The 21,786-nt window shown below is 36.6% G+C and overlaps 1 protein-coding gene across 1 annotated transcript; it reads left to right on the forward strand.

Annotated features, from left to right (window-relative positions):
* The first annotated feature begins 2,077 nt into the window (after positions 1–2,077).
* LOC111145244 (RNA binding motif protein 44) lies at positions 2,078–21,215 on the forward strand. The gene is made up of 14 exons (XM_022500031.1): positions 2,078–2,150; positions 5,240–6,849; positions 7,333–7,391; positions 8,518–8,694; positions 9,173–9,356; positions 9,446–9,468; positions 9,600–9,684; positions 11,320–11,434; positions 12,153–12,281; positions 14,792–14,871; positions 14,982–15,055; positions 17,222–17,510; positions 20,811–20,956; positions 21,092–21,215. Exons 1-14 carry the CDS (start codon positions 2,078–2,080, stop codon positions 21,213–21,215), a joined length of 3,168 nt encoding a protein of 1,055 aa, XP_022355739.1.
* Positions 21,216–21,786: the final 571 nt, after the last annotated feature.

Here is a 21,786-nt window from a genome sequence, read left to right on the forward strand (position 1 = left end):
CCGTTTATTAAGTAGCTAAGTCAGGATTCAAAGCCAGACAGGCTGTCTCCATGAAGTAAGCTCTCTGCTTTATACAGTTGACCCAAACAACGTGGGTTTGAACTGTGTGGGGCCACTTATATGCAGACTTTTTAAATATTATACTGTACTATAAAAGTATATTCATTATGGCATTTTTTTGTTTTTAATTTTTTTAATTTTTAATTTTTTGAAAAAATTTTATTCATTTGAGAGAGAGAGAGCACGAGTGATGGGGAGGGGTAAGAGAAGAGGGAGAAACAGACTCCCTGCAAATTAGGGAGCCTGATACAAAGCCCAAGCCCAGGACCACGACTCAAGGCAAAGGCAGACACCCAATTGACTGCGCCACCCAGGTGCCTCCCCCTCTTTTTTAAAGAGAGAGAGCGAACAAGAGGGAAGAGAGGGGGAGAGAGAGTCTTTTTTTATTTTTTTAAGATTTTATTTATTTATTTGACAGAGATCACAAGTAGGCAGAGAGGCAGGCAGAGAGAGAGAGAGAGGAAGAGAAGCGGGCTCCCTGCTGAGCAGAGAGCCTGATGCGAGGCTCCATCCCAGGACCCCAGGATCATGACCCGAACCAAAGGCAGAGACTTTAACCCACTGAGCCACCCAGGTGCCCTGAGAGAGAATCTTAAGAAGCAGGCTTCATGCTCAGTGTGGAGCCCAACCTGGGCCTTGATTTCATGACCCTGAGATCATGACTTGAGCCAAAATCAAGAGTTGTGCGCCCCACCCCTTATTAAATTTGTAATAGCATTTTTTTCTCTAGCTTACTTTATTGTGAGAATATTATATATAACACATATAATACAAAATATGTGTTCTGCAAATGTTTAGGTTATTGGTAAGGCTTCCAGTCAATAGCAGGCTGTTGTTAAGTTTTGAGGGACTCAGAGTTACACAAGGGGGTTTGGTGCCTCTGTGTTCAAAGGTCAGCTATAATGTCTTCTCATTGTGGCCCAGGGCGAGTGAACTTAGATGCTTTGTTCAGGATCATTAATTGAAATAGTTCATTGAGAATTAGAACAAAATCAGTTTTTTTCAAACTCCCCAGGAACCTTCCACTGACAATGCCTTATCTTTTTAGACCTATAGACAGGGAAGATAACTAGGGGCCAGAAGGCCCAAAATGATTGTGTGTGTTGGCTGGACATTTCTTCAGCTGGTGTCCTCTGGAATCACTCATGTATCCATTGGGGTGCCTTGACTTTCCTATAAGTGACTAGCTTGGACTTCCCCATGTGGCAGCTGGATTCAGAGAGTCCTTGTCAGTGACTTTTTAAAAACAGCTTTATTGAGGTACATTTTACTCCTTTCAGATACATAGTTCAGTTTTAGTAACTTTACGAAATGGTGCAAACATCATACCATAAATCAGCTTTAGAACATTTTAATCCCTCCAGTAAAATCCCTTATACCCATTTACAGTTAACCCCTTTTCCCATCTCCTACCTGAGGCAACCATTATTCTATTTTCTGTCTTTTTATAAATTTGTTTTTTTCTATATATTGCATTTAAATGGAATCATCATTATATGATCTCTTGTCCAACTTCTTTCTTTCAACATGTTTTTGGGATTATTTCATGAGATTATATGCTTCAGTTAGTTTTTTCGTTTTGTTGCTGAAAGATACTCCATTGTATGGATATGGATATACTGTTTCATCAGGCTTTAATAGGTCTATAATTTGTTTTGAAACATTTTTGATCCAGGTTTGAAATCAGTGGGTCACACTGTAGCCTTCAGTACTCTGTTTTTTGGATTAAAGCTTTTAGTAGCTTAATACATTGTTTGTCCTTTAATGTTCCTTGGAAATTTTAAAAGAATGCGCCATGTCTGTTTAAATAATATAATTTATTACTTAGCTGTCAGTTCATGCTTTTACAAAAGTTATTCAAATGTTCTACCAGTTTTATCGCCCTCTTGTATTAGAATCTCTGATCATAATTGCCGCTTTGTCAAATTCTTGATTTTCTAATAGTTTTTTAAATATAATGCCAAATTTGATAATAGTTTAATATTTATTCCTCTTCTAGAGTGCCCATCCTTGAGAGATGCAGGCTACTGCAGTGGTGGAGACAGCTTCTGGTAAAGGCTCCCACTATAATGGAGGAAACATCCAGAAAGGTGAGGGGCCGGGCCAGTTGGCTTTATTCTGGGTGGAGAGATATTAATGTAAATGGGTTAGTTAGTTCCCCCTCCAGTGTTGCTACTTTTTAAGCCTTCCTCCTAGTAAGGTGGTAAGATTCAGCATGTTTTCAATTTAGCAAACTCAGGTGATTTCTGGTGAATATGCACAGCCTACAGAAGACCCCTCGGATAGATGGAAGATTTAGGAAAGAAAATTCTGGTGAGCCAGAAGAGAGGGTTTCTATTCAGCCAGGGCTTCAGGGTGGAAGGTGGAAGGTGGGCAGGTTGGTCTCTGCTACTCAAGTTGTAGATGTTTTGTCTTCACACAAATCTGAAATTTTTCTGTGTTTATTGATAGATGAGAAAACAAGAAATAGCAAGAACATAAAAAGCAAGATGACTGAGTTTTGTGTGCTTATGAATATATGTGGTTTTAACACACACACAGTAGAATAAAATATAGAAGAATACTTTTATAATCCTGTGGTAGAGAAGGCTAGAGAGACAAAAGCCAGAAGTCAGGCTTTTAATTTTAATTTTTTAAATTAAAAAAAATTTTTTTTAAATTAAAAAAAAATTTTTTTAAAGACTTTATTTATTTGTCAGAGAGAGAGAGAGAGCACACAAGCAGGGGGAGCGGCGGACAGAAGAAGAGGCAGGCTCCCTGCCAACCAGGGAGCCCCATGTGGGACTTGACCCCAGGACCCCAGGATCATGACCCGAGCCGAAGGCAGCCGCTTAACTGACTGAGCCACTCAGGTGTCCCTTTAAATTAAAATTTTTAATTTTAATTTAAGTAATCTTAAAAAACACAGTCTAATATTATATAGAAAGATAAAAGATAAGCAATAAACTAGGAAAAACATCTCATAAATATGAAAAACAAAGAATCAGTATCCAGAATACATAACTCCTATACGAATCTCTAAGAAAAACAGATAAATTTAAAAGTGAAGCTGAGACTTCTAGCCTTTGCTCCAGCCCTATATTTATAATGGTTTATCGGATACTGACATGTGGGAGCGCCTGGGTGGCTCAGTGGGTTAAAGCCTCTGCTTTTGGCTCAGGTCATGATCCCAGGGTCCTGGGATCAAGCCCCGCATCAGGCTCCCTGGTCAGCAGGGAGCCTGTTTCCTTTCCTCTCTGCCTGCCTCTCTGCCTGCTTGTGATCTCTGTCTGTCAAATAAATTAAAATAAACATCTTAAAAAATAAAATAAAAGATATTCACATGTGGGTGTTTTATCACTGACCTCAAATGCCACTTGCTTGCAACTGACCCCTTGTTATCTCCTCCCTCTCCTACCTTTTTCTCTCTCTGTTCCTCTTTATAAAGTGCATCTATCCCTTTAGCTCCAAATACTCCCATTCAACTGTAATACCAAGTTGTAAACCTTAGCATTATCTCAGAATGATATCCAGGCAGGTGATAGCCAGTTGGTAGTCATGAAATCAGTTTAGCTGATTGTGATCAACTTTTTAAAAATAAATTAAACAGACCAGAAAATACCAAAATGCATTGGACATAGAGTAGTTACTGTTTTGTAGGATTTTTTTTTTCACTTACATATATCCATATGTGTGTGTGTACTGGATCTTGATATAAACGTGGTTCTGATTATGTTCTTAGTCCAAAAACTTCAAAAGCCATTTTCTCTCCTTCATTTCCCATTCCTAATCAACCCCCAAGTCTTTGTCAGTATGGCGCTTTTATCCCAGTCCCATCTTCTCATCCCTCTTCTGTACTTAGTCTCTCTGCCTCAGTCTCCCCTTCAAGCTTTTACTCTCATTGTTGTCAGGGGTATTTAAACTTACTCTGTTTACTTGACTACCCTTCTAAGAAGCTTTCAGTAGCTGTCTGTTGCCTTAGAATAAAAACCATACTTCTTAGCACATCATAAAAGGCCTCTTTCTGTTCTTAGCTCTTGTTAGTTCCATAGAGGTGTTTTATTCCAAAGTGGCTTATAATTTCCTGAAAATGCCATGTTCTTTCATGTAGCTGACTTTCCATGTGCATGCTGTTTGATTTGCCTGAAATAACTATTTTGTTTCAAAACACTTTTTAAATGTAAATTTCCTCTGAAGTTTACTTCTTCTTTCTTCTCGAGCATTTCCCTGCTCATTAACACAACTCTGTCACTGTATTACATGTAAGTGTCCTTTTTCTTACCTGTGACCCTGAGGAAAACCATGTTTGGGTGCAATGCCAATGTCTTTTTTCCATTGTTTCTGTAAAGCCTAAGACTGTCATTAGGAGGCATCCAAAGATTACAGAGCAGCAGGGGCTCCTGGGTGGCTCAGTTGGTTAAGCAATTGCCTTTGGCTTAGGTCATGATCCTGGAGTCCTGGAATCCAGTCCTGCATTGGGCTCTCTGCTGAGCAGGGAATCTGCTTCTCCCTCTGACCCTCCCCCCTCTCATGCTCTCTCCCTCTCTCTCTCTCTCTCTCTCTCAAATAAATAAAACCTTTAAAAAAATAAAACAAAGATTACAGAGCAGCTGCCTTATAAATAGCAAACACCTAGCCATTGAAAGAATTCAAGAAGAATCTTGGCTATTATCTTAGCCAACTGGGGCTACCATAATAAAATATCATAGACTGAGTGGCTTAGACAACATATATTTGTTTTTTCACAGTTCTGGAGTCTAGAAGTCCAAATTAGGGTGCGGCATGGTCAGGTTCTGGTAAGGGCTCTCTTCCTAGCTTGTGGATGGCTCCCTTCTACAGTGTCCTCACATGGTAGAAGGAAATAGCAAGCTCTCTGGCATTTATCCCATCTTGTGGCACTTATCTCATCCTGAAGGACCCATCCTCATGACCTTATCTAGCCCTGATTACCTTCCAGAGGCCCCATCACCAATTACTGTCACACTGGAAGTTAAGGCTTTGACGGGCATACAAATTTTGAGGGGGACAAAATTTAGTCCATAGCAGCAAACATAAGGGTTATTTGTCAAGGGTAATGTAAAAAGTATTCCTATATTGGGAAGAGCTTTGATCAGATCATATCTAAGGTCTTTTCTAGTGTTTAGCTTCTGTAATGTTAGTGATGCCAACATTTTCTTTTTTTTTTTCTCTTTCAAATCAGATGTGCCTTCTAATCCTAAGAAAGAAGATTTGTTATTATCTTCCAATGGTTGTAGCAAAGCTGAATTGGCTTTTCTTAATGATGACTGGGATTCCTTGGCAGTAGAACAAAGAGCTAATGACAAAGAAGTTAGCAGTACTGACCGAATGGATTTATTGGAGCTGTCTTATACTGGGAGTCCAGATCCTAACAGGGAGAGCAATCTCTCTCAGTCTGGAGAATTTGAGGACAGTATTGACTGTGCTTTCTTGAATGAAACATACTCTGTACATTATTCAGAGTCAAAACTAAAGAATGAAAATCTCATTCATTTAAATTCAGAATTAGATTCTGAAATGCAGAAAAGAGAAGGGGTATTTTTTGATATTTTGGAATATCAAGATAATAAGATTGTTGGCTCTGAAAGAACCTGTAAGATTTCAGATGATGATTATAAAGAAACTGCTGAAGATGCGCAAAAACATGATATAGATGAAGACTCACAGCAGGAATATCACAGTGCAGAAGAGCAAGAATACATAAGTACTTCTTTATCATTTGACCAAAAGAAAACATTGAACATACCTAATCTGGAGATTGTCGGATTAAGAAATTCAGGTTATGAAGTTGAATGTGCTAGCAATCTAGAAGGTAATCATGTTAAATTGGAAAGTAATTGTAGCATCTCTCTAGATTCAATTGATGTTTATGGACAAGAAGATGCACTTCATGTCTCCAAGTTTCAGAATTCCATTATGTTAAGAGAATATCATGAACCAAAGCATGAAATGCGTAAGGAACAAGAGACGAGTTTGATGTACCACACAGTCTTTGATGAAATTGTACTAGGGAGTAGTCCACTTGAGAACCAGGAATCTCAATCTAAGAGTGGTTTTTTGAATCCTCAAAAAGCATTAAAAGCTAAAATGTATACTGGCAAAATGAAATATCAAATAATTGAAAGTAAAGATTTTTGTGGGAATGCAGTTGTTGAGAACAAAAAGTCACACCACCTTGAAAATCCTCGCACATCACAAGACAAATCTTTACAGATGTTACTCCAACCCTGTAAAGATTGTCAAACATCCTGGACCTCTATTTTTGATGATTCAGTAATTTCTGCCTGTGGATATTCAAATTATAAAAGCCTACAAAATAGCCCTAATCCAGCCTTAGATTCTTCTGTTACTCTCCCAAGGATTGCAGTCAAAGATAATCAGGCAGTAGAAGATAACTCCCTGAAGGTTACTAATGGCAGTACCACAAGTAAAACTTGCTTTCACAATATAGAAGGAACATGTCCCAAATTAGTGACAGATGGAGCAAACAAGACAGTCACAGTTAATCAGACAGTGGATGTTAGCACTGATTTTAGGGCTTGTTTCACAACCAGCAGGGCAACAAGTGTAAGATCTTCCATAGCCTCTACATCAAGCAATACAGAGATAACAATGATGAACAAAAAACGGCCTGGTGAATGGCCCAGTGAGAAACAGAGAAGCGTGGCTTGTAACACAGATTGGTCATGCAGTCAGGATGATGACGATGCGCCAGGGGCTGTGACAAAAGGATCATTGGGAAAATCTCTCTCAGTTGACAGTTCAAAACCTAATGAAAATTTCCTAAATAAGGTAAAGCCAATAAGATTAATAATAAAATTTTATTTGACCTTACATAGAGGCCGTGTATGATAAAATAAATGGTTTGTTGAATTACAACCGGGGTTCCTAATGCTTTCATGAGGGGATGCTGGATGAGGGAAAAGGTGAATAGATTGCTACCGAACTCTGTCCATCTTTGGTGGCAGCTGTTGCCACCAAGTCAATTAGAAATTGGATTTTTGGGGTACCTGGATGGCTCAGTGTGTTAAGCCTCTGCCTTCAGTGCAGGTCATGATCTCAGGGTCCTGGGATTGAGCCCCGCATTGGGCTCTCTGGTCAGCAGGGAGTCTGCTTCCCTCTCTCTCTGTGCCTGCCTCTCTGCCTACTTGTCTCTATCAAATAAGTAAATAAAATTTCAAAAAGAAAAAAAGAAAAACAAAAAAGAAATTGGATTTTACATTTTATCTGTGTTTGTCATCTATTTCTAATTTCATTTTAAATCACGTTTTCCAGGATCCCCTGGAATTAAGAAAAGCGTCTGCTATCACAGACTTGAAGAAACATCCTGAAAGGTAAATCAGATGTATAAACGTATACACATGGGGAAAAATCAAAACAGTAATTGGCTTTTTTGGTAGAGTATTTAACCATATGGAATAATAGCTAAATGGGACTTTAAGAGATCATCTGCTTCAGCCATTTGCCTTCAAACAAATAAATATTAAGATAATGTATAACTTTAAAGCTTTTCACTTATTAAGATTATATCTCAATAATTCCTTCAGAAACTCATGGCTTCTTATCTTTATTTATTCAACCCAAATCTATATTGATTTAATTATTCCATTTTCCTCCATTCGATCCCCCTGTAGACCAACACAAAGTAGCACCTGTGGAAAACTTACATATTTGAAGAAGTAAATAGCTGCTTTCGCTGGAGTATTTTAATCTTGATTTTAATTCATTGTGTAGTTGACTCTGCATCCACGGAGAATCTGGGGTGGGGATTTGGAGAGGAAAGGGCAGGTCTCTGAGAAGTCAAATTGGTTTTCATGCTCTGAGTTCATTTACTTTTTCCTTCACTCATTCTTCATTCTCCTAATGAGTTTAATCTGGTGCTTACTTGCTTAAATACATTTAAGCACCATGTCCATCCAGAATGCTTATAACTTTAAAAAATGTTGGCCAGGGACACCTGGGTGGCTCAGTCGGTTGAGCGGTTGCCTTTGGCCAGGTCATGATCCCAGCATCCTGGGATGGAGTCCCACATCGGGCTCCTTGCTCGGCAGGGAGCCTGCTTCTCCCTCTCCCTCTGCCTCTGCCTGCCACTCTGCCTGCCTGTGCTCTCTCTCTGACAAATAAATAAAATCTTTAAAAATGTTGGCCAAAGCTTGATTTAGGTTGAAAATCTATTGATTATGGATCAATAAAGTTGATTCTGTACTTCAGAATCCTTTTTTGGTAAAAGAAAGTATAAATTGGAAACTTTCTTACTTTCTTGACTTCTAGAAAGAATATATTTACTTGGATTTGACATCCTTACTTTCTAAAGATGTAATGTTTCCTGCAGTCTTTCTATCTTAGTAGAAACTGATTTAAACTTGACAGAAAATAGAAATTTAAAATCTCTTTGAGAGGCATGTCATTAACAGAGAAAAATATTTGGAATCTTACCTAATGCAGTCTTTTATTTTAAAGGGAATGTCAACATTCTAAAGAGCCGACGAAGAGTTTGCCATCAAAGTGCTGTCAGAAAATCATGCAGAGAGCCATCAAAGCAGAGTTGCACCTTTTAAATGTTCACTATCAGATGTGTCACCGCCACTGCACTGATATTTACAAACTCGTAGCGGAGAACAGGGCAGGGGTAAATAGGTGATTGTTAACTTTAAATCTGATCTTAGAATGTTATTACAAGCTTTAAATTTATAACAAAATTTCCTTAATTTTTATTTTTGAAAGGCAAAGTGAGGGATAGACTGTAATTGGGTTTGTTAGCTGGTCTAGGGTTAATGGACTTTAAAAAGTCATACATTTTAATTTCATGCAGAGGCAGCAGGGTATGTCAAGATGGTGAATCCAGTGAAAAGACAGATTGGATGTTTCTTTATAAAGTCCAAGTATGGTTAAGTCAGTAGCAGAGTTTGTATGACATTCTGCCACATTCTTTCTGGCTTATATACTGAGGGCTGCTTCTGCTGCTCCTAGAAAAACATCTTTGGTTTTCTTTTACTAAATATTTAAAAGAAGATGTCTTTACAAATCTGATAGAGTTAGAACTCAGTGTATAATATAATAGTGTTAAATGGATGACTTGTGTCTAAGGAGTTTTGTAAATTTGACTTTTGAACAGAAATTTATCAAGTGATTCTACTAAGAAGGAATTAGGATCAGCACTACTGTCTGTTTTGGGAGACTTAAAGGTTAGATATGAGAGCTTGAAAGAAAAAATAAACAAGGGCATGCCTCTGGAAGAGCTGCCCCCTCTGGCTGTGGAATCAAAATTGTTATCGACCTTGTCTACGTTTGCTTCCACGGTATGTATGTTTTATAATTAAAACTTTACTCTGTTTGCACAGAATACATTTTTAAACTAAAAAACTTTTCTTCCTTTTTCTCTTTCTAGCTGATGAAAGAAGAATCACATGTGTAAGTTATGGTTTCATCTAATATAGAATTCATTAGATCTTTAAAATTGCTTAATTTGGTTAACTTTAAGTTTTCTGTTGATCCTTTTCAGAACATTGATGAGCTGTTTAATAAAATGTTTGTCTGTTTAGCTTTTCAGGACCAGATCCTGAACTAGATAATCAAAGAACACGTGATGTTGACGTCTCTTCAAGCCTAAAAAAGACACTCTCTCAAGTGAGATTTTTTTTAAAGTAGCTCATTAATGTAAATCTGTGATTTTATGGCTTAAGCAAAGTAAACCATAATTTTCAGAAGTTCTCACATCTTTTTTTTCAGTCAGCTGTCTTTGTGTAGTACCACTTGAGGGATATAACTGATTTGAAGGAACAGTGCCATGATCAAACAGATGTCAGTGGTATCTGTTCAGTAGGGTGACTATCAAACCAGGAGACTGCTGAGGATGAAAGGCAGTGAGTGACATTAATGACTCACCACGACAACTGGTATAAACTTGAACTGTCTAAGGCAACCATGACTTACGGCCACTGACATGCTGGTGCACTGTGCTTAAAACTAGTAAATTGTTTAGACAAGGCAAAAGTTTAATTCCTTCTTTACTGAAATGACAAAATTAGTTTTTAAATGCCTTTTGTAGGTGTTCTTGAACTTTCTTGTCCCCCTAAGGTATTGTGTGTCCAGTGACAGTCTGTGTAAGAGCACTCTGCAGAGGGTGAAGTGGACAGAAACACAGGCTTTATTCCTTATGAAGTGAGGCAGTGCTGTAAAAAAGCTGAACTTTGTTGCTGTTTTCAGATTTTGGTCTTAACCCTGAGGTTATACTATTTGGGTAGTCTTGAATAATAAGATGCATTAAGCCAAAAGTTAGTTTCTTGAGTTATATACTTTTCTATTAACAAATGATTAAAAGTAAATTACTTTAGCAAATTATGTATTCCATCATTCTACTTGATCAAAAAAAAACCTCAGTTCTCCACAAATATTTAGTAAGATGCAGATATATAATCTTAGTTTGGGCTACAAGACAATACCTATTATAAGTTAGGATGAAATTTTAATACCTATCTCATTAAATTAACAGGTTATGTGTGAAAAGCAGTATAGTGATAGGATAGTTGCTAAATTTCAGCTACTCCTGTATCATCTTCACAATTTTCCATAGCCATGTATTACCTATAACTTCACTTGCTTCGTATTTTTCTTTAAATGATTCCCCCCACCTTTTTTTTAAAGATTATTCATCTATTTCAGAGAGAACACACACAAGTGGAGGATGGGGAGGGGGAGAGGGAGAAAGAGAATCTCAAGCAGACTCCCTGCTGACCACGGGCTCCATCCCATGACCCTGAGATCATGACCTAAGCCGAAATCAAGAGGCGGACGCTCAACCTATTGAGCCATCCAGGCGCCCCTAAATGATTCTCCTTTTTAAATAAATTTATGGGTAAAAAGTAACTATTAAATATGGGAAAGAAATGCCACTTTTTATAAATAAGAGGATCCTATAAGCACACATTAAATATATTACTGTTAATTGTTAATGTGAAAAATCCTTATATGAACACTTCTGAAAATCATTTCAAGTACTTCTTGTGTGTACACGTGCCACACTTTGCTAAATAATGGTCGTGTTGGCAGTCACTATGCACAGGCTGAGTTCAAACTCTTATTGTGACCAGCATAAAGCAGCAAGTTACTTTCAGTTTGCTCACTTACAGAAAATGATTTTGTTCTGTTTGCCTTCATTGTCGTGAGGACTGAACGATGCTAGTGAAGAGTACCTGCCACAGAACGTCAGTGCAGTAACCACCAGTCCATATTTATTGTCGTTTTTATTATTTTCATCCTCAGATGTCTTTCCTGTCAGACAGTAGTCATCCTAAACAGGATGCACTACCCAAGGAAGATGGTTTGAAAAATGATGACATCGATGTAGACTTTAGTCAGCTGAAACTTGATGACAAAGGTCAGTGTAAAGAGTTCTGTGCATTGCCCAAAAACAAATCGCAAAGTTTAAAATACTCCTAGTGCCCATTCATTAAATCAAAATCAACATTTTGGATTGACTGAATGGCATCATTCTCATTATGAACATTAAGTATGTTCTTATTCCATCTACTTAGCATCTGTAAAGTTACTTAATATATTTGATAATGTCAAATAATAATACAGATTTTTTTCTTCTGGCTCATATTTTCCAATCTGAAAATTATTTCTTCTGTCCAGTTTGTATCTGTAAATTGTACTTTTTTTGTTTTTGCCTTCTATGAGAAGAGATTATAATCATTCCAGAAAGATCATTAATTCAATTTTTAATGAAATAGAGCTGCAGTACTTATTAATTCCTTTTTAAAGAGGTTTACTACTATTCTGTGTATAAAAATGTGTCTCTTCGTCAGTAAAGGATACTTTAAAAATCAGAAACGTAAGGCTTTTAGTAAGCTAAGAATCAGTGTTAATTAAAAGAAAACTGGGGAGCAGATCACTCAGAATAGTATTTTTCAGGGGCTAGCAAAAAACCTTTCTCAAGGAATTCTTTATGCTTGGTTTATACTTTGTTGATATTTATTTTTACATAAAACTAGTAATTGTCCTCATGCTGACTTATTCTGAGGAGCTTTTTAATAATTTATCAGAGTTTAACATTGTACGTAATTCATAGCTGCTTCTGTTCAATTTCTCAGACTGCAAAAATTATCGAGAAGTAAGTGAAGACTGGTTTGATGCTAAAGAAAACCTGACGGGAGTTGACTTGTCAGGAATTCAAGAAAATCAAATAGAAAAAGACAAAGGGGATCCAAAGTTTCCACAAGGTTGGCTCTTAATTTACTAAGAAATCCTACTGTAGCTCATTTTGTAATTCTGAGAACTAAACTGTTTTAATATTTTGTTTGTGGCTTTCCTTTATAATTATAAAAAATGAGAAATTGGACATTTAGAGGTCAGTTTTTCTAGAAAGTAAATCAGTTTAAAATGTTCCTTTCTTTCAGAAAACTGCTAAAAACGTAAATCCCAGATTTAGTTAGCAGTAGAGGTCCGAGTCCTTTCTGCCATTCTGGGGCAACACCACTGCTCCTCCCGGACACACTCTTCCTCTGAACCCTCAGCAGCAGATCTATCAGACTGGCATGAGGGATCGAAATGGTTTTCTTTCCCTTACTTTACTGAAATAGATCAAATTATTAATGTTTTCATCTTTTGATAGTCTTCAGTTGCTTATAATAGTTGGAATTTCCTCTAGTTTCTGTGACCATTGCCCTTCTATCATTTCTAAATATATGCTACCTTCCTTATTTTATTTCTGTATGCTTCCATGGATTTTTATTTTACATAATAGCAATGGTTTTGGGGGGCTTTTTTGCTTCTATAAATAATGCTTACTAAGATTTTTAAATGGGTGCCTGGGTGGCTCAGTCGGTGAAGCGTCTGCCTTCGGTTTAGGTCGTAATCCCAGGGTCCTGGGACTGAGCCCCCACATCAGGCTCCCTGCTCAGTAGGGAGCCTGCTTCTCCCTCTGCCTCTGCCTCTCCCCCTGCTTGTGCTCTGTCTCTGTCTCTGTCTCTCTCTCTCTCTCTCTGTTAAATAAGTAAAATATTTTTTAAAAAATATTTTAAAACAAAATATAAGAAAATTTAAATTACCTGAAGGTTCTTCAATCTGCAGTAACCACTATGAATATTCTTTACCATTCATTTATGCATTTTATGCATGTATTTAATACACATATACAGTTTAAAATAAATGACATTTTATCATCTAGCTTTATTCTAGCTACTTTTTTTCTTTCCTTTCATTATTTTTTTTAAGATTTTATTTGACACAGAGAGAGAGATCACAAGTAGACAGAGAGGCAGGCAGAGAGAGAGGGGGAAGCAGGCTCCCCGCTGAGCAGGGAGCCCAATGTGGGGCCCCATCCCAGGACCCTGAGACCATGACCTGAGCCGAAGGCAGAGGCTTAACCCACTGAGCCACCCAGGCGCCCCAACCTTTCATTATATTTGTCCATATCACTTACCACATACTATGTACTTATCTTACCTGATCTATAGACTGCCTTCCCACATCACATATTAGCTCAGTTTTTTTATAGTTTGTTAACTACCTGTCCCCAGGGCCAAGTATAGTGTTCTGCCCGTGGGGTAGTTAGTCATCCTATTGTATCGAACTAGTGCAAGGTGAAGGGGATGAGTCAAATATATGTCTCCTAATGCTTATTCACTGTAGCTTCTTGCTCCCTCCACACCTCAGTGCAGAAGTATACAGATAAATATTTCACTCTCTTCTTTACAACTGTATATTATAAACGAAAGAGATCAAGCAAGCTAAAGGAATTAAGTTAATGAAGAAGGTTGGGTTATTATTGCCTAGGGATGAAAAAGTCTGCCTGCATTGCAGCACCACCAGTTAACTAGATTTGTAACCTGAAGACCTCAGCAGCCGCCTCTGGAAAATGGAAATGATAACAATTGCTAGGTTGCGGGTGAAGTGCTGGGCATCCTGCCTGCAGTGGGAGGGGCACTCAGGAGGTGTTAGGCTATTACTAGTGAGTGAAAAAAATAAAACTTACAACTATCCCATTATTATATAAAAATTAAACAAATAAAACTACTCGAAGAATTCATTCAACAAATATTTATTGTGTATTACCTATGTGCCAGGTATTGGTTTTGACAGGAAACTAAAAGAATCTCAATTCAGTGGATCCTTTTTGAGACCAAGTTCTCTTCAAAATGGAGACCATGAAAATGCATACTGAGAATGGAAAAATCTGTATCTGTAATCTTAATATTTGTGGTTCCCAAAAAGTGCCGTGTAAATCAAGTTGTTTGTACTCCCCCTTTTTTTCCTAATGTGCCATTACCATTAACAGGCTATATACCTGTTGTTGATATTTTTCTGATTTCAAGGTTCTGTTGGTGTGAGATTTCCCCAGCCCAGGAATATCCATAAGGCCTAGCCAGGATTGACATGGGGGCAGTTAGGGTCCTCTGCATATCTCCCTTCCTAGATAGCACTTCTTTGAACCAAAGACAAATGAAAGACACCTTTCTTATTATGATGTAATTGATTATCCTGACCAGATGTTATTGACCCATTTTTGAGCTACGAGAGACTTAATATCAAATAATCCAATCTCCTTATTTGGAAGATGATGTGATTAAGGCCCTAAAATCTTAAAACTACACTCTAGGCTCTTGGTCTTCAGACTAGGGCTGATATTCAGTAATAACTTTATAAGCTTTGTGATAATAAAAAAAAGTTTTCACATTTCTTTTTAAATATCAAATATTAATGGTCATGTATTATGTTTCTCTATAAGCAGAAATGAAGAATATTGAAAATTTACGAAAAGATAAAGGTTACTTGATACATGTTGGTGGTCTCTGCCCTTCAGTATCTGAGGTATGCCAGGACTTATTTACTGAGTTTCATTTTAAAATCTATTAATTGTTCATATTTTGATTTTTTAAAAAAATTTTTCTACCTTTCACAAACTTTTATTTTTCTTTTAGGCTGATTTAAGGTCTCATTTCCAGAAATACCAAGTTTCTGAAATTTCAATTTATGATTCTTCTACTAATTATAGGTAGGTTTTCCAAATTCAGTAAGTTACACTTACTGGGTATGTGCTGTGTGCCAGGAGTGGACACCAGCCACAGTGGTAAAGTCATGGGCCATTTCTACAGAGCTTTCCCAGCCTGGTTGGGGGAGACATGTTGACAGCTACATCACTAATGGTGCTGTTCCTAATCAAATCTTCCATTCTACTTTTTAATTTGGTATTAATGGCTTACTGATTTTTGTGTACTTAATCCTATTTCATTACCATTTCACACAGGGGCAGTAGAGTGCATTAGTTAAGAGAATAGGCTCTGTAGCTAGATGGCTTATGGCTTCGGTTCTGTTCCCAGTTGCATGAGTAGCTTGCTGAATAAATTTGGACAAGTTACTTGACCTTTACATACCTCAGGCACTTCATCTATAAATGAGGATAGTAATAGTACCTTCATCACATTGCTATGAGACAATTATTAATAAGTAAAGCAATAGGAATGCAGCCTAGTATATAATAGGCACTCAGAAAATTGTACTTTGTTTGATTATTTTTAATTTTAATTACCTTTTAGTTGATGCTTTTATGTTTTTTACCTTATCTACATATAGTCATTTCCAATATTTATCATGCTACTTTCTGTTTTGTGACATTGTAGGAACATTCAAAATTATCAAACAAAATGGTGATAGCTTAGTGGAAAGGCCTTAGTTATTTCATTTCTAACAAGGATAGCTGTTTATTTCAGATAAAGAAGTCTTTACCAATTAAGAAAGGATCCTATATGGGTACCTGGGTGTCTCAGTCAGTTGGGCACCCAACTCTTGATGTCGACTCAGGTCATGATCTCAGAGTTGTGAGATCAAGCCTGCGATAGTCTCTGTACTGGGCTTGGAACCTGCTGAAGAGTCTCTCTCTCCCTCTCGCTCTGCCCCTTCCCCCTTGTGCTCTCTCAAAAAAAAAAAAAAATTGTTGTTGAATTTTGTCTTAAATGGAGTCACTTAAGATGATGTACTCTTTTTATTTGACCTGTTGATGTGTTGTTAATACACTCCATTACATTAAAGTAGTTTGTAATCCTGGAAGTATTACTTGATGTGAAATATTCTTTTAGTATTTGTTGAATCATTTTTTTAAAAAAAACTTTTATTACTTGAAGTATTATACATTCTGTGTGGAAATTTAGAAAACATGTTTTAAAAGAAAAATAGAGGAACTTGTAATAATATATCCATAGTTCTGTCCTTTGACAACAACTCCTTTCCAGATTTGGTATATGTCCTTCTGTTAACAAATCTAGGGCTGGTGATTTCAGAAGAATGACTCTTGCCTAACTTTCTTCTCAATCAAATGGTTAAAATTCTGGTTAGATTTTCCAACTTTTTTTTTGGTTCTCTTATTTTTCTGTGATGAGGTCCTAAGGACATTATCTTATCTACTCTGCCAAATGTTTTTAAAATTTGCCTTTCATATTTAAATGTTTGATCCACCTCAAGGTTATGTTTTGTGTATAGAGATTAATTTTAATTTTTTTAGTGATAACCAATTGTCCTAAGACTACTAATCTGTGTTACTCTGTCATATAGCAACTTTGCAAATGTTTTACATTAAATTTTAATATAAAATTAATAGAGAATTTCTAAGAAATGCTGTCTTTTACTTCCCATTTTTGTTCATTTTTTTTTTAAAGATTGTATTTACTTATTTGACAGAGAGAGTACAGGCAGGCCTCCCACTGAGCAGGGATGCAACTTGCAGCTTGATCCCGGGGCCCTGGGATCATCACCTGAGCTGAAGGCAGATGCTTCACCAACTGAGCAACTCGGGCGCCCCTAATTTGCTTTTTTTTTTTTTTTTTAAGATTTTAGAGAGAGAGAGAACTGGAGTGGGGTGGGGGCAGAGGAAGAAGGAGAAGCAGGCTCTTCACTGAGCAGGGAACCCCATGCAGGGCTCCATCCCAGGACCCTGAGATCATGACCTGAGCCAAAAGCAGATGCTTAACCGACTGAGCCCCCAGGCACTCCTAATTTCTTTTTTTTTAAATTTATTCTAAATAATGATTTTTCCTAATCCCAACGTAAGCATAGTAACCTTTTTATTTTTAAGGGCAAAAGTATGTATATATCCAGTAGTTACAAAGTGGAGTTTGAGGCAATTTAGTCATTAACAGTCTTTTGGTTTTCTGCTTTTATATGTTAGATATGCATCCCTTGTTTTTAAAAAAAACATTGATGCAAAGATGGCTGTGAAAGAAATGAATGGGATAGAAATAAATGGAAAATCAGTAAACGTGCGGCTTGTTAAAACTCCTGGAGAATATACATCACCACTTTCCTACAAAAATGGAAATAAAGTTACTTGGAATAATTTGGAGAGAAGCACCAACAAAGAAATTACCTCAGTCTCCTCTATTTCAAGATTGCCCAGAACTAGGCCAAGGCAGCTGGGATCTGAGCAAGACAGTGAGTTTTTTCCTTTTGACCAGAAGGTTAGTTTTCTTGATGGATCTTTTCGGTGGTCTTTGTATAGTCCATATTGCAATAAGTAGTTTGGTAGAACAAGTAACTCCAGAATCAGGGAGCTTGAAGTGGGGATGAGAATATTAATCTTTATCCTTTTTAACCATGGATCCACACTAACCTGTTTTTGTACAACTCCAGTTGCTCTTGGAGAGTGGGCAATGTAGATCTTTATAGATCTGGCTATAGACTGTTTCTCTTTAACTAGACTCTTTGCCAGTACTTTGCAGTCTTTTTTGTCCCTATTCTTGGATAGTATTCCTGTGAAGGAGTTAATTACTCTCTATTCATCTTTTCTCAAAGTTAATCTTGGCTTATAATCATTAAAACCATAAAATATAGTCATCTTATTATATATGCTCTCAATTTTACCTCATCAGGGTTTTAAACACTACATGGAAAATAATGAAGTTGCCCCTTTTACCCTCACCTCTCCACTCTTTAGCAGTGTGCCTGGGGTCCTATAGGAATTCCACAGGTTTTTAAAAGATTTACATAGAATAAAATTCACTCTTTTTGGTATTTTCAAGTTTAGGCAACCGCACATGGACGTGTAACCACACCCCAGTCACAATACAGAACAGTTTCTTCATTCCAGAACGTAGTTTTCTACTCTGTTTCCTCTCCTTATGATTTTACTTTTCCAGAGTGTCATATGAATGAATATTACACAACATTATTAGCCTGACAGCTTAGCTTAATGTGTTGGAGATTGATCCATATTGCTGTGTATATAGCATTTCATTCCTGTTCGTATTTTGGCCATTTTTATTGGGCTCTTTGCTGTTTTGGGATTTTTATTTAAATTCAAGTTAGTTAACATATAGTATATTGGTTTCAGGGGTACAATATGGTAATTCAGCACTTCTTAAATCAACTGGTACTCCTCACAACCAGTGCAGTCCTTAACCCCGAATCTTCTTTAACCCTTCCCCCCACCCACCTCCCTTCTGGTAACCCTCATTTTGTTCTCTGTTGTTAAGAGTCTGTTTCTTAGTTTGTCTCTCTCCCTTTTTCCCCTTTGCTAATTTGTTTTGTTTCTTAAATTCCACATATGAGTGAGATCATGTGACGTGTCTTTCTCTGACTGTCTTATTTCTCTTAGCATAATACACTCTAGCTCTATTCATATCATTACAAATATAGCAAGATTCCCTTGTTTTTTATGGCTGAGTAATATCCCATTGTGTGTGTATGTGTATATATATACACACATACACACACATGTTTATATATATATATATATATATATAAATATATATATGAATGAAAAAAATATATATGTATCACCTCTTCTTTTTTCATTCATCAATCCCAAAAAATGAGTAATCTGATTAAAAAATGAGCAGAAGACATGAGTAGACATTTTTCCAAAGAAGGCATACAGATGGCCATCAGACACATGAAGAGATCACTAACATCATTTATCATCAGGGAAATGCAAATCAAAACCATGGTGAGATACCACGTCAAACATGTCAGAATGGCTAAAATCAACAACACAGAAACAAGAGGTGTTGGTGAGGATGTGGCAAAAGGGGAACCCTCGTGCACTGTTGGTGGGAATGCAAACGGGCAGTGTGGAAGTTCCTCAAAAAGTTAAAAACAAAACTACCCTGCAAGTCAGCAATTGTACTACTGGGTATTTACCCAAAGAATACAAAAACACTAATTCAAAGGGATACGTGGACCCCAATTTTTATAGCAGCCTTACAGTAGCCCAGTTATGGCAACCACCCAAGTGTCCATTGATTGATAAATTGTTGTTTATTTTATTATTGAATTTTGAGAGTTTTTTTTTTAATTTTCTGAATACAAACCTTTTATAAGATATATATGATTTGGGAATACTTTTTCCTAACCTATACTTAGTCTTTTCCTTCTTTTAATACTGTCTTAAAGGAGTTTTTAATTTTGATGGAATACAATTTATCAAATTTTTTCTTTTTTAATTTGTGCTTTGCAAAACCCATGGTCACAAAGATTTTGAGTTAATTTTTATTTAATACATGAGATATTCTCAGCTTCCCAACATTTATTCATTACATTCATTTATTTAGAAAATATTTATTGTCTACCATGAGGGGCAGAACCTGACCCTGCTACCTGCTCATTGTGTGACTGGGCAAGCTACCTAACCTCCATGTCTGAGCTTCCTTATTTTAAAATGGGAATGATAGTTCCTGCTTCACAAATGTTGTGAGGTTTAAATGAATTTAATACAGAAAAGTCCTTAGAACAATGCCGGGCACAGAAAATGCATTCAACTTAATACTGTTGTTGAGCAGTAATTTGGCTCTTCCTTGGAAATCTCATCCTTTCTGTGGTTTAAACTATCACTTAAACTATTGTATCCCAAACTTTTATTTATTCAGCAGTTATTACATACCAATTGTATACATAAATATTCTAGGCACTGGGAGAACAGCAAAGAACAAAACAGGCCAAAAAATATGTGGTCTTGTATAACTTAAATCTAGTGAGGAAAGACAATAAACAATTAAGTAAAATGATAATGTTCTGATGGGATAGATAGAATAGTTGATGTATTTTGCCCTGTCTTTTCATCTAGACTTTAAAGTCTCAGCTCTTTGTTTAGCCTGAATTTTTATGGGGTATGTAGTGGTTTCATAGAATTTATAACCTGGTGAATACTAATTAATCATTTTTATTTTGTCTGTTTGATCAGATTGTAAGATTCATAGGTGGAGGGGTTTCTATTTTATATAACCAGTTTTCCTTCCATAGTATGTGGTCCAATTCTGGATATATAGTCTGTGTTGATGCCATATTTAGTAAATAAAATGTAGAATATTGGTAATTACTATGTAAACTAGCCTTTCACTTGTCAAGTAAGAGAACTAAGCCTCCATGCCATAAGCCTTAGATATCCACTGTATGTAGTGAATTAACCTCTCTCCTACACTGAGAATGAAACTAATTATGTCCTATCTTTGGGGAAAATGAGAGAATAGTTAACATCTGTGTTCTGTGGTTCAGATGAGGAATCCCAGTTGAGAAAGGCTGATTTAGACTTAACTCCAAATATTTTGTCACTATTAGAAAACATGTGGGACTTTTTAAATTTAAATACATGGTTCACAACACAGCTCAAGTAAATCTACTTGGCATAAATAATCCCAACTCAAAGTAAATTTCTTAGGAATTTTTATTTTACCATTTGTAATTTTAAACTTTATTTTAATTAAATAAGCTAAAGTGTCTATGTAATGGTCACTGTTTTTGGAAAACTTAAAATGTTTATTTAGGGTATCAAGAAGAATTGTAAACAGATTGAATCTACTAAACTATTACCTGATACACCTATTCAATTCATACCACCAAATACATTGAATCTGCGTAGCTTTACCAAAATCATGAAGAGACTGGCTGAACTACATCCAGAAGTTCGCAGGTAATGACTACAATTCTGTTACAGTGGTTTTAATATTTTTATGTAAAAATATAGTTCAGTGTGATAACTTAGCCATATTTAGAATGTGTTACTTTGGAAAGGACAGGTGCTTATGTGTGTTTTCCTTTTGCATAGAGACCATATTATAGATGCTCTTCAGGAAGTGAGAATAAATCATAAAGGTTTTCTGAATGGCTTATCTATTAATACTATTGTGGAAATGACTTCATCTGTCTTGAAAAATTCTGCTTCCAGTTAGGACTAAAAGAAGCAACAAGAGGTAAATCAAGCATATCTTTTATATTTAAATATTACTTAAAAGTTTTAAGCTATTGTTTTTTTCAAATAAAAAATAGTATTGAATTTAAAGTAATAAAATAATGATATTATAAAATTAAAAGGCAAACATACTGTATTAGTTAACTACTAATGCAAAACCAGTTACCAAAACTTAATTACTCAAACAGTATTCATCATCTCATAGTTTGCAGGTCAGGATTCAGGAGTGGCTTTAGCTGGGTAGTTTTCACTTAGGAACTCTTGCACTGTTGCGGTCAAAGATGTTGCTTGGGTTGTAGTCATCAGGAGGCTTGGGTGAGACTGGAGGTTATGCTGCTGAGATGGCTCAATCACAGGGCTTTTGGCCCCCTGGACCTCACTGCATGGGCCTCTCATTGGGGCTGCTTGAGTGTCTTTACATTGTGGCAGCTGGCTTCCCTAGAGGGAGAGCAAGATGGAAGCTACAGTGTCTTTGTGACCTAGGCACGCTCCATGGTTTCTGTCACATTTTAGATGTGAGTTATTGTATGCAATCCATACTCAAAGGGAAG

The sequence above is a fragment of the Enhydra lutris genome, unplaced genomic scaffold, assembly GCF_002288905.1.
Source record: "Enhydra lutris kenyoni isolate GAN:26980312 unplaced genomic scaffold, ASM228890v2 scaffoldscaffold1, whole genome shotgun sequence".
Classification (NCBI taxonomy): domain Eukaryota; kingdom Metazoa; phylum Chordata; class Mammalia; order Carnivora; family Mustelidae; genus Enhydra; species Enhydra lutris.

What these genes read in the sequence shown, in the direction of transcription:
- LOC111145244 (XM_022500031.1), top strand. Translation starts at nt 2,078, where the DNA reads ATGCAGGCTACTGCAGTGGTGGAGACAGCTTCTGGTAAAGGCTCCCAC. An exon ending in GGATCCAAAGTTTCCACAAG is followed by an intron (nt 12,282 to 14,791) that starts GTTGGCTCTTAA and finishes CTCTATAAGCAG; the next exon opens with AAATGAAGAATATTGAAAAT. An exon ending in GATTCTTCTACTAATTATAG is followed by an intron (nt 15,056 to 17,221) that starts GTAGGTTTTCCA and finishes TTTATATGTTAG; the next exon opens with ATATGCATCCCTTGTTTTTA.